The 11,578-nt window shown below is 53.9% G+C and overlaps 1 protein-coding gene across 1 annotated transcript; it reads right to left on the bottom strand.

Annotated features, from left to right (window-relative positions):
• Window positions 1-3,537: 3,537 nt before the first annotated feature.
• On the bottom strand, window positions 3,538-11,141 carry NFKBID (NFKB inhibitor delta). The gene is made up of 12 exons (XM_055309411.1): window positions 10,998-11,141; window positions 9,527-9,627; window positions 9,299-9,359; window positions 8,620-8,819; window positions 8,198-8,388; window positions 8,010-8,115; window positions 7,750-7,896; window positions 7,585-7,636; window positions 7,343-7,491; window positions 5,248-5,364; window positions 4,767-4,931; window positions 3,538-4,209 (listed from the first exon to the last, which is right to left on the bottom strand). The coding sequence occupies exons 4-12, from the start codon at window positions 8,623-8,625 to the stop codon at window positions 4,156-4,158; spliced, it is 987 nt and encodes a 328-aa protein (XP_055165386.1). The 5' UTR covers window positions 8,626-8,819; window positions 9,299-9,359; window positions 9,527-9,627; window positions 10,998-11,141; the 3' UTR covers window positions 3,538-4,155.
• Window positions 11,142-11,578: the final 437 nt, after the last annotated feature.

Below are 11,578 nucleotides of genomic sequence, written 5' to 3'. Positions count from 1 at the left end.
GCCCTCTTGCGTCTCTGTGGGGGGATCAATGTGTAATCACAGCGCTGGACACTGATGTGGATCCCCGCCCGGCCCTCCTTCACCCATTTAAACAGTCCGTAGGAACTTTAAATCGGGGCGGAGCCTGTAGGAAGGGCCGGGATTGGCGTGCAGGGGGCGGGGCCCAAGGACGGCTCGGCTCCCCCAGCCCAGTCCGGAGCTTTCCGCGGTGCTGAACGGTTTGTTACTTCCAGGCCTCTGTTTGCTGAATCCCGGGGGGGGGTCGACTCCAAGGAAGTTGTGTCCTGGCAGTTTCTCCTGCCTTCACCCTCACACTCAATCACACACAGCATCCACCCCCAACCTGCGATCCCAAGGAGGGACTGAGACTCTCGAACCCCTCTTCCCATTCACAAGTTTTCATACCCTCTTCCGGAGGCAGTAGGAATCCTGATGCGTGGAAATTCCGGTTACATGTCCCAGAGAGGGGTATGTGATGTCTGCAAATGCCTGTTGGAACTTAAACCCTCATGTACCTCATTTTGTGGCGTTGGGGTTAGCCCTCTACCTATGCTGTTACCTGTCCCAAGAAGGTTGCTATGGAGATTAAAAGGGCTAATACCTGTGGAGATGTTAGACCTGTGCCTGCTACTTCACAAGTATTTGTCAAATAAATTTTAAAACAGGGACGACTGCGTGGCTCAGCGGTTAAGCGCCCGCCTTCAGCCCAGGGCGTGATCCTGGAGTCTCGGGATCGAGTCTCACATCGGGCTGCCTGCATGGAGCCTGCTTCTCCCTCTGCCTGTGTCTCTGCCTCTCTCTCTCTCTCTCTCTCTCTCTCTCTCTCTCTCCTCTGTCTCTTATGAATAAATAAATAAAATCTTTTTTTAAGTTTAAAAAATACATTTTAAAAACAGCATGGTGGCAAATACTCATAAGGCCCTCACTCTGTGCCAGGCACCGCTCCAAGAGGTTTTTACTACATTGACACTCTTAATCATTACTTCTATCCCGTGAAGGAGGTACTATGACTAGAAATGGAGATAAAAAGTTACATTACATGCCCATGGTCACCATCTAGGAATGGTCAGAGCTAGAGATTCAACCCAGGCCAACCTGGCTTTAGCATCCATACACTTAGCCATTTTGCTGACCTGCTGCCTAGAAATTCAAGGCTGCCCCATATGCCGTTCAGGTTGTGCCCTGCAAAATTCCAAGAGTTACCATTCACTTTCTAGACACTGTAGATTTGCATTTTTACTACAACTTCCCAGCAGGTGGCAGCAATATGCTATGTTCTAATGTCCGCTAAGTATACAATTTTCTGTCAGATGCCCTAGGGAGGAAGCACCTAAATCTAATTCTCCCAAAGAGACTGTGAGCTCACAGTGTCTCTTTATCATACATACACGTAAATACAAGTCATGTATATTAAATATAGACGTAGCAGACATCTGGAGGAAGATGCCTACATGGTATAAATTGGACACAATGCCACAGCTTCATCGGAGAACTGTTTCCAACATTCTGAGATGGTTACATCTTTAGTTGTACTGAGACACTTTAGCAGAAATCTATGACTAGCACCACAGATGGGGGGAGAGCTGCCTTTGTTTTCACAGCCAGGGGTGATCAACAGGATAACAATGGGTAAGGAGCTCCAAACAGGTGGGGCAAGGAAATGGAAGGTCATTTTGCTCACTTTGCTCAGTATGTGATTCCTTAATAATGTTTACATATTAATAAGGATACTTAGGGTAATTAATTTTAAAACACTTACTGAAATTCCAGCAGGAAAAATAACTTTGCTATTGTTCATCTGATGCTCTTGTGCTACTAAGCTGCCCTTCTCTTCCCACTGAAAACAATTTGTTAATTTTTCTTTTAGTAAGTCTATTAGAGACATTTAATCATTTTGTCATTTTATTTTTCATTTTGTTATTTTAATAACTACGTGTATGTTTGTTGATACATGTTGGGATATACATCTTATATGTGAATAGACTCTAAGATGCCATCAATGATAAGAAATAACCTAATGGGGCACCTATGTGGCTTAGTCCCTTGAGCATTCAATTCTTGGTTTCCACCCAGGACATCATCACAGGGTCATGGGACTGAGCCGCACGTTGGGCTCCATGCTCAGCATGGAATCTGCTTGTCCTTCTCCCTCCCCCTCTGCCCCACTCCCCCCACTCACTCTCTCTCTCTCTCTCAAATAAATAAATAAATAAATAAATAAATAAATAAATAAAATATCTTTAGGTACCACAAAGGAAAAAAATACAGAAATTAAACGATGCCCCACTATGACTATAAGATGAATTCCAGTTAAGTTCTTAGAATCTATGAAATAACATTCCTATGAATTTTTCATGGGTCAGCTGCCATTATGTGCATACACAGAAGAGCAATGTATGTTGGCACAGGGCAGTTGATATGGGAGACTAACACAGATGGCTCCTGAAACCCTGCCTCCCAATTTTCAAGCCCTGTGTAGTACCCCCACCCCAGATTCTAGCTTGGCCCTGTGAATGACTTTGACCAATATGATGTCAACAACATGATGTAAGCAAGGACTTCTTGGAAACACCAGGTGAAGAGACCCACCCACCTTCCTGGGGAGACTACATGGACCTAGAGATGCTCAGCCCACTCACAGTGGTTCCAGCCATCTCAACTGAGCTATCAGACATGTGAGTGAAGTTGTTTGGCCTAATCAGGCCTCTAGCTGACTGTAGCCACAAGAGTGACCAAAGTAGGATAGGACGGTCCAGTTGAGCCCAGCCTAGATTGGAGGATCATGAGCAAATAGAGATGGTTGTTTTAAGCTAAGTTTTGGGGTGGAGACACTGGCACATGCCCTGAAGTATGCTTGGTTTGTTGTCCTTAAGAGGCTCTGAGCAGTGGAATGCTCTGAGAAGTCAGAGGGCTTTCAGCGGGGGCTCATGTAGGGGTAAGATTTGGACAAAGTCCAGGACAGAGGTTGTGGGGCAGTTATGAGAAGAGGGCATCATGGAGGTCTTCTGTCTTAGTTTGGGTTTCTCTGGAAGAAGGATTTGAGGACAACTTATTGGTAAGAGAGGTGGGAAAGGACACAGAAAAGGGCAAGCAGACAGGAAAGGGTGTGTTATCAAGCCAGAACCAGTTTGGGGAGCTGGGAGTTTAATTCTGTTGGGGAATTCCGAAAGCCCGTGAACACACACTTCCACATTATCTTCATAGAAGTGAGGGACCTAGAATATTTCTCTACCATCTCCTTTCAATCTCTGCTTAGAGGGCTGTTGGATGGAAAGTGGCGTAAATTTGTTGGCATTTAAGGCTACCCATACCCATGCTCATACCCAGGGTAAGGCAGGCACCAGGGGTCTCACAATGCCCACAGGCAGTCAGACTGCCAGGATGAGGGTGGACAGGGTGAAGGCGGCGGGATATGGACGTGGCACCCACGGTCTGTTACATACCCCACCCAGGCACAGTCATCCAAACACGCCTCCTCAGCCAAGCACCACAGCCACTCCCCTGCACCAATGCCGCCAGTGATGAAGACAATGACAGTGCAGTCCAAACTGAGTTTAATAAGTTGTTTCAGATAGGGGAGAAATTCACTGGAAATGCGGAGATCAGGGATGGAGCCCAGTTGAGCTCTGAATTAGAAAGCATAGGACCCAGGGGACTTGAATCTAGGAAGAGTCCTTCCTATGTCTCAGGGGTAAGGACATGAATGGTGTGGGTCCTGGGGAGGTTTGGGGGTCATCTTAGCAGCTCTACTGGATGACACTGGGAGCTATTCTGGGGGTACCCCAAGTACTGTGAAGGGGAATCACTTCTGGGGTTCTAGAGGAATTGAACTAGACTTGAGGAGGGGAAGGGGGGCTCCAAAGGATCCCAGTGGAGAAAGGGTTAGGGTCTAAAGTGTTTCACAGAAACAATCAAGGGGCCTCGATTTCACAGAAATCATCAAGAGGGCTCCTTGTGGGTGGGGGAGGGGTATCACACCACCCCAAATATTGGGGATTGTTTACCCCCCCAGCAGCCATTTTGGGGTTTTAATGTAAGACCCCGATGGCAGGACATTCCACATACATTATCATGGATTTGCAACATTAGCATACGCTGGCTGTCCCACAGGACGGAGGGGACTGGAAAAATCAGTCCAGGTTCTGGGTTTGAGTCCTAAGAGGACAGGCCTGGGGGTGCCACACGGCTCCTCTTCAATAGCTGCCGAAGCTGCAGACAAGGAGGGGGAAGAAAAGTTAGGGAGGCTGGAAAAAGAGGTAAGGGACAGAAACCCTGTGAAGGTGGGGGGTAAAGTACAGAACAGAGTAGGGTCGATTGGGTTTGCAGGTCAGAGGTTCAGAGTCAAGGTGCAGGGTTAGGGAAGATGGTTCAGGAGCCAGCACTACAGATGAAGGATAAAGGTGTTGCTGGCTGGGGGTTCCCACTCTGGGGTTAAAATTCAGGACCAGGAGTCAAAGGTAGAGGCCAGGGGTCAGAGGTAACACTTAGGGCTGTGGTGGGGGGGTCAGAGGTCATACTTGGGAATCAAAGGTCACACCCTGAGGTCAGGACTCAGGGTTAGAAGTAGAGCTTAGAAGGAGTCACCAGTACCAGGTGGGAAATCAAACACTGGGGTCAGAGGTCATACTTTCAAATCAGGGCTGTAGAGGATCAAGGTCAGCTTCTGAGATTAAAAGTCATCCTCTAAAGTCATGAATGGGTACGGTCAGGGGTTCACACTGTTAGGTCAGAGGCCACTCTGCGGTCAGGGTGGGCCCAGTGCTCACCCCCTCAGGGCCCGGCCCAGGCCGCAGCAGGTGGACAGGCTGCTCGTTCTCCAGGTTTCGCAGCGTTGGATCTGCGCCAGCTGCCAGCAGGCGTCGCACGATAGCCTCCTGGGGTGGCCCAGGGGGCAGGGCAGCTGCCATGTGGAGGGCTGTGTTCCCATGGGCCTGGGGACAGTGAGGGGAGGACTGCTAAGGATTCAGACTCAGCTGGCCCGGGCCTCAACAGTGCACTTCAGATTCTATCACACTCCTGCCTCACAGCCACATCCCACTTGTGCCTCCTCACAGCCCAGAATCCTCTCCACAATCGCACTCCACATGCCCCTCCATCCATGGCCTATATACTCCCCCAATCTACATCCTATAGAGGCCTTGCCTGTGTTCCATTCGCCGTCCCTTCCCTAGTCCACGGGCCTCCCAACATCCCGCTGCCCTTCTCCATCTATCTCACACAATCGCACGTTCTGACCGAGGCCCGCACCTTCATGTTGACGAAGGCCCGCAAGTCTCCCTGTGGCAGCTCAAGCAGCAGCTGAACCAGGGTGGGATTGGCAGCCTGCACAGCCAGATGCAGAACAGTCTTATTGCTCTTTATCTCCTGTAGGAAAGGGAACGGCAGAGGTCAGGCCAGTCCTCACACCCAAGGCCCCTCCCACGGAACCCAAGAGCCCTTAGACACCATGTTCCTCCTTTGCAAGCACCCAGGGGTGCCTTACACAGTTATATGCGTTGTGCACTAAACAAGAGTACCACATTTAAGGGGGTGCCATTCACATTGTACGCATCACAGGACCATGTGTTTATTATGACAATTTTCCAGCCCAAGTGTCTTTGAGGAGAAGACTCTTATATCTAATCCTCCAAAGGAGCTCTGGGCTAGCAGCTGCCCATATCTGTAGGGATGCGACTTGAGCAGCATTTTTGGGGGACCAACTAAGCCTACGTGTACTTCCTTATTTAATTGTTCTCTTCATATTTTGGAGCAAATAAAGACATATTGCACAGTGAAACTTGATTACCTGTTCTTAAAGAGTTTGTAATAATGGACATTAAAAATATGATGGGTTTATACAAGGCAAAACAACTTAGTTGGCTCACCAAATAATGAAGAGGAGACAAGGAGATGGAGGAGGAAACGACTTTAAAAGTCCTTAAGGAGGGATCCCTGGGTGGCACAGCGGTTTAGCGCCTGCCTTTGGCCCAGGGCGCGATCCTGGAGACCCGGGATCGAATCCCACATCGGGCTCCCGGTGCATGGAGCCTGCTTCTCCCTCTGCCTATGTCTCTGCCTCTCTCTCTCTCTCTCACTGTGTGCCTATCATAAATAAATAAAATAAAATAAAATAAAAAATTTAAAAAAAAAAATAAATAAAGTCCTTAAGGGACTCTTGGGTGGCTCAGTGGTTGAGCATCTGCCTTTGGCTCAGGGTATAATCCTGGGGTCCTGGGATCTCCCCATGGAGAGCCTGCTTCTCCGTCTGCCTATGTCTCTGCCTCTCTCTCTGTGTCTCTCACAAATAAATAAATAAAATCTTAAAGTAACACAAAAGCCCTATAATGGCAATATGTGGGCTTTATTTGGATCCTAGTCTTTTAATGAAAAAAAAAAAAAAGAAGCATATTACTTTAGAGTCAATCAGAAATTTGAACACAGGGATCCCTGGTGGCGCAGTGGTTTAGCGCCTGCCTTTGGCCCAGGGCACGATCCTGGAGACCCGGGATCGGATCCCACGTTGGGCTCCCGGTACATGGAGCCTGCTTCTCTCTCTGCCTATGTCTCTGCCTCTCTCTCTCTCTCTCTCTGTGACTATCATAAATAAATAAAAATTTAAAAAAATTAAAAAAAAAATTTGAACACAGCCAGGATATTTGATACTATGAGATTAACTTTTTTGTAAGATGGAATAATGGTATTGAGGTTAAAAGAGTTCTTAACTTTAAAGACACAGATATTTGTGGATAAAAATACACGCTTGGTTTACTCTAAAATACTATAGGAAAGTTGAAGAATGGATGGGGCAGGACTGGTTACAAGTTGCTGATTACTGATGTTGGGTATGGGGAGTTCACTATATTATTTTCTATATTTTATCTGCGTTCAAATTTCTTTAAAAAACAAAGCAAAATAATAAGCGGATGTTGAATTCTCTCAGGCAGCCCGTGAAAGAGCTACTAGCAGGGGAAGGAAAGTAACATAACTATGAAGCGTTGGATTCTGGCGTGAACCACGTGATTCTAATCCCCTGACACTTAGAAGCTGTAAGATTTTTGACCCCTGTGCCTCAGTTTCTTTACCAGTAAAACAGGAAAAGTAACAACAGTGCGCATGTCGAAGGGTATTTGTGAGGGTTCGGTTAGCTAATCTATGAAATTCCGTGTTTGATGAATAGTAAAGTTCTTGATCAATATAAGCTAAGATCAATAATATTATTCTCTGGGGCACAAAAGCTGAAGTAACGTGCTCAAGTTCACCAGGCTGGGAAGAGCCAAGTCAGCTTTTGTTTGGAAGCCCTGGACATCCAGGTGACCCATCCCACACACCTTTCTAGAGACCGGCTGCCCACTGCCCAGCTCACCTGGCTGGTGTGATCAGCACCCATGTGCAGCAACATTTGGACACAAGCCAGCCTGTCTCGGGCCTGGGTACTCAGTACCCGGAAACATAGGTCAGGTGGGTGCACGGCAACGTTGAGGGCCAGGATGGCTGTGTGGAGAGGGGTGAGGCCTGCGGAACAGAGACAGTGAGGGCTCTGCATCTGGAGCACCCACCCCACCCAAGCCCACCTGCCACACCCACGCCGTCGAGCACTCAACTTACCCTCGAAGTCTCTGGCTTCCAGGTCGACCTGAACCCCCGAGTTAATCACAGCCTGAGGAGGAGAAGGCAGAGGGCTGGATTAGTCTCCCCAGGCCTGCTAGCCCTGGAAGCCAGGATGTGAGCGACCAGTCCATCCCATTCACCCCACCGGCCAGCTGGCCATACCGAGAGGACTCCTGGGAGCCCATAGGTAGCAGCCACATGCAAGACAGAACGTCCCTGATGATCGGTGGCATTGGGCTCTGCTCCCAGGTTCAGTAGATCCTCCACAATCAGGGGCTGGTTGGCGGCAGCAGCCACCAGCAGAGGGGTCTGCAGGAGATAAGAAGGTTAGTCTGAGCCCAAGTCTCCTCCCCTCTGCAAACCAAGAATCCAGGTCCCCAGACCTTCTGCCTTCAAATCCAGTCCAGGCCCCTGGCCCTCACCTTGCCCTTATGCTCCCGAATGTCCAGACGTCTGTATACTTGGAGCATCTCAGCTGCGGCATACGCTGCCCAGCGCAGCCCTCGAGCCGCGAATAGGTGCAGGAGCCTGAGGACAGGTAGGGGGCAAGCAGTGAGCACAGCAGCCCCGCTAAGCCAGGAACATGCAGACCGCAATCCCCTATACTCACGTGTCTCCCTCCTCATCCTGGGCCAGCAGCTGTTGAGGCCCCAAAGCCAGCATGTGAGCACGGGCTGTGTCCAGGGATGGTCCGGTGGCCAGAGTAGGCAACGGTGGGGGTCCTGAAGGGAGTCCAGAACCTCTCCAGGATCCTGCCTGTGGCAGGGAAGGTTCTGCATAAAGCCGGGTATCCAGGGGGTCCTGAAGGATACATGTGGTGGGCAGACCCAGTCAGCTGAGAATTCCCTCTTCCTAACATACAGATGTACACAGAGTGCCAGGCAGAGTGGCTGGGTGCCCCGTCTGCACCAAGTGACCCTGGACCTTTGGGCCTCAGTTTTGCCCATCTGAAGAATGGGATCTTCATCCAGCATGAGGGCAACTGGGAATTTTAGGGGTCCTTCAGCATCCTATTCCCACTCTGTATCTCACCTCCATCCCCACAGAATATGGACACTGCCGCCCTGGGTCGGAGGGTGGGTAGAAGTCAGGAGTCAGGAAGCCTTCAGCAGCAGAAGCAGAGTAAGAGTAGGGGCTGTCTGTGTAGGCAGCATGCGTGTTGGGGTCCCAGTCTGGAAAGCCCGTGGTGGGAGCCAGGCTGCCAGGTCCAGAACCCACAGTCTCTTGGTGTACTGGGAAGCGAGAATGGCCTGTGTGTGAGAGGAGGGGCAGGGGCAGGCCTGGTTACCAGAGTTGGGGAAGTCCTGACCTAGACTGGAGGACCGGAGTGAGGGCCTGGAATCTCCCAAGGTACTGAGAGCTAGTACTTGTGGGACACCAAAGGGCTGGGACCCAGAATCCAGGGCACCAAGTGGTTGAAAGCTTGGACTTCTGCCACCTGAACTCCAGGGACACTGAGGGTTGAGCGCCTAGACTCTTGGAGCAACAAAAGGCTGCAAGCCTGGGCCCCTGGAACACGGAAGGACCTCATACATAGACTGGCGGGCTCCAGAGAATCTGGGAGATCAAGCTGCTACCGGGTCCCCAGCAAGAAAGAGGGTCTGGTCTGACTCCTAAGTTCCCCCAAAGTTCTAAGATTTAGAATTTCTGAGTCGGGGAAGAAAGCTGGGGCTGCGCCAGCTGAGGGGACCAGATGGGTTTCCAGACTTACCAGCCTCACTCTCATTCACAGATGGGGTCAGGGACTGGGCCGGGGGAGGTGGAAACTGTCCCTGGAGAGGCATAAACAAAAACGAACGAGGGTGAGTTTATGTGACACAGCCCTCAGCATCCAGCCCCAGCCCCGCATCTAAGTCAGGGCCGCACCCCTCTCCCGCTGAGGGCCCAGGGAGCCCTCAAGTCCCGGCCCAACAGCTTCACGGGGCTTCACGGGCCTTACCGGTACCCCCCCAGCCTCAGGCTGCTGCTGACGGCGCCTCTGTTCTTCCAGGAGCTTCTTCACGGTCTGCGACGGGCAGTGGCTGCGTTCACCCCGGCTCACTACGGGGGGACGGGGCGGGGGGGGGGGGCAATCAGAGGTCCTCAAGTCACCCAACTCGGGCACCCTCCCTCGACCTCCTGCGCGGAAAAACTGGCAGGCTGACGCCACCCGAGGACTCCAGAGCCGTTCTTAGCTCTCAGGTGCAGCTTCCGCCTCCGCCGTTTCCTTCCCTTCGCTCCGCGCTTTCCCCTCTGAGCCAACTTTCCACCAGCGTCGTGGAAACTGGGGAAGGGGGAGGGGCGCGCCCCTCTGCAGCACCTCCCCCCCCCCCGCTTCCGTGAAAAATCCCAGCCCCCAGATCTCCCAGTCGCGAGGCCTGGGGGGCCGCCGGGAATGACGCCCTGGAGCCGCACGTGCAGCTTCCCCGCGTCGCCCTGCCCTGAAGCTGACCTTGACGCACTGTCCACGGGAACCAGGCGTCCGGTCCGGGTCCCCAGCCCCTCTCCCCAAGGGACGACGAGTCGACAGCCCGCTGGCTCACCCAAGTCCAGACCCCATCGCCCCCTCAGATCTAAGAGTCCAGGCCCACTCTGGGGAGCCCGAGCGCCTAGCACCCCTTGCCCCGGGACCCCGGAGTCCGGGCGCTCAGCCCCGCCCCCCCTTGCGCCCGGGAGCCCCGGTTTCCAGGAGCCTGGTCCGCAGCCCCCGGGGAGCCGAGGCCCTGAGCCCGCGCCCTCCCGAGCCCGGGTTCCGGCGGAGGAAGGGTTAAGCGGGGGAGGGCGGACTCGGAAACAGCCCAGACACGACGTGCTGACGTCGCGGCGCTCACGCAAGGGAATCTTCCATCCACCCTGCCCCTCCCCGCGGCGCGCCGCAGGTGTCCCGCTCCGAGCCCGGCGGGCGGCCAGGCGTGGAGCTCGCGGAATCCCCGCACGTGGGGAATTCCTGCTCGGCGCGGGGGCCCGGCGTGGGCGGAGACCCGGGAATTCCCGGCGCGGGGGCAGGGCCACGGTCGGCGCGGCCCGCGGCGGCCCGGCCTCACCCACGGCGACCCGCGGCCGGCTTTTAAGCCACCACGCCCCCAGGAGCGAGGGGTCCGGGCCGCCAGCCCCCTCCGCCCGCACCACCCGGGGACCGGGGCTCCCGGGCCTTTCACCCCACCCCCCGCCCGGACCCAGGGGTCCGAACCCGCGGGCCCCTCGCCCCCAGGAGCCCAGGCTTCCAGCCTCCCGGCCTCCCGGCCTCCCGGCCTCCATCACCACCCAGCAGTCCAGGCGCCCTGCGCCCCCTCCAAACGCCGCGTCCGCTCACTCTCAGCACCCAGGCTTGACGCTCCCCCCATCCCCCGGTTCTCGGGGGCGGACCCCCACACCCTGGCTCTCGAGGGGCCGCGCGCGCCTCACCTGCCCACCTCCCCATCTCCACTCACCCCTCGGGTTCCGTGGCGCGGATTGCGGGCCCCCAGGGCCGCGGCCTCGGCGCTGCGCCAGCCTCGCTCTTCCCCCGCGGAGCCGCCGCCGGGTCCCCGATCTAGGGTCGTGCCCCACGAGTTTTAAAACTGGGTCTCCGGCCCCGCCCAGTCAAGGGCAGGGCCCCGCCCACAGGCCCGGGAGTCCCCGCGTCGCGCTAGAACGGGTCCAGTCTCTGAATGGGCGGGGCTGACACTGAGGCCCCCACTCCTGAGCCTCCCTAGGACGAGGGGGGCACGACGGCGGGGGGCGTCTTTGGTTGGAGGGAGAAGCGGCCTGGGACAGAGGACACCTGAAGGAGGAGGGCGCTGGGGGCCTGGCCTTCTGGGTCTCTGTCTGTCCGAGGGGGTTCTGGAGGCTTCCATTTCTGGGGCCTGGGCTGGGAGCGGACAGTATTACTGAGTCCTGGGGCAAGAGGAGGCTGGGGTTCGGGACTTCCTGGTCCCGAGGGAGGCAAGAGTGACCTAGGTGAACTCAAATTTCTCCCTCTTCCCCACATCACTTTCTTTTCCAGAGGTCCGTTCTCGTCTATTCGTTCATC

This window comes from Nyctereutes procyonoides, unplaced genomic scaffold (assembly GCF_905146905.1).
Source record: "Nyctereutes procyonoides isolate TBG_1078 unplaced genomic scaffold, NYPRO_anot_genome, whole genome shotgun sequence".
Lineage (NCBI taxonomy): Eukaryota > Metazoa > Chordata > Mammalia > Carnivora > Canidae > Nyctereutes > Nyctereutes procyonoides.
This window is presented reverse-complemented; position numbering and strand designations above follow the sequence as displayed.

Bases quoted from the DNA above. Each gene is read 5' to 3' on its own strand.
- NFKBID (XM_055309411.1), bottom strand. The intron at 8,116-8,197 runs GTGAGTATAGGG...ACCTGTCCTCAG, and splicing joins CAGGATGAGGAGGGAGACAC to GCTCCTGCACCTATTCGCGG. The intron at 5,365-7,342 runs GTGAGCTGGGCA...CCTTTCCTACAG, and splicing joins GTGCTGATCACACCAGCCAG to GAGATAAAGAGCAATAAGAC.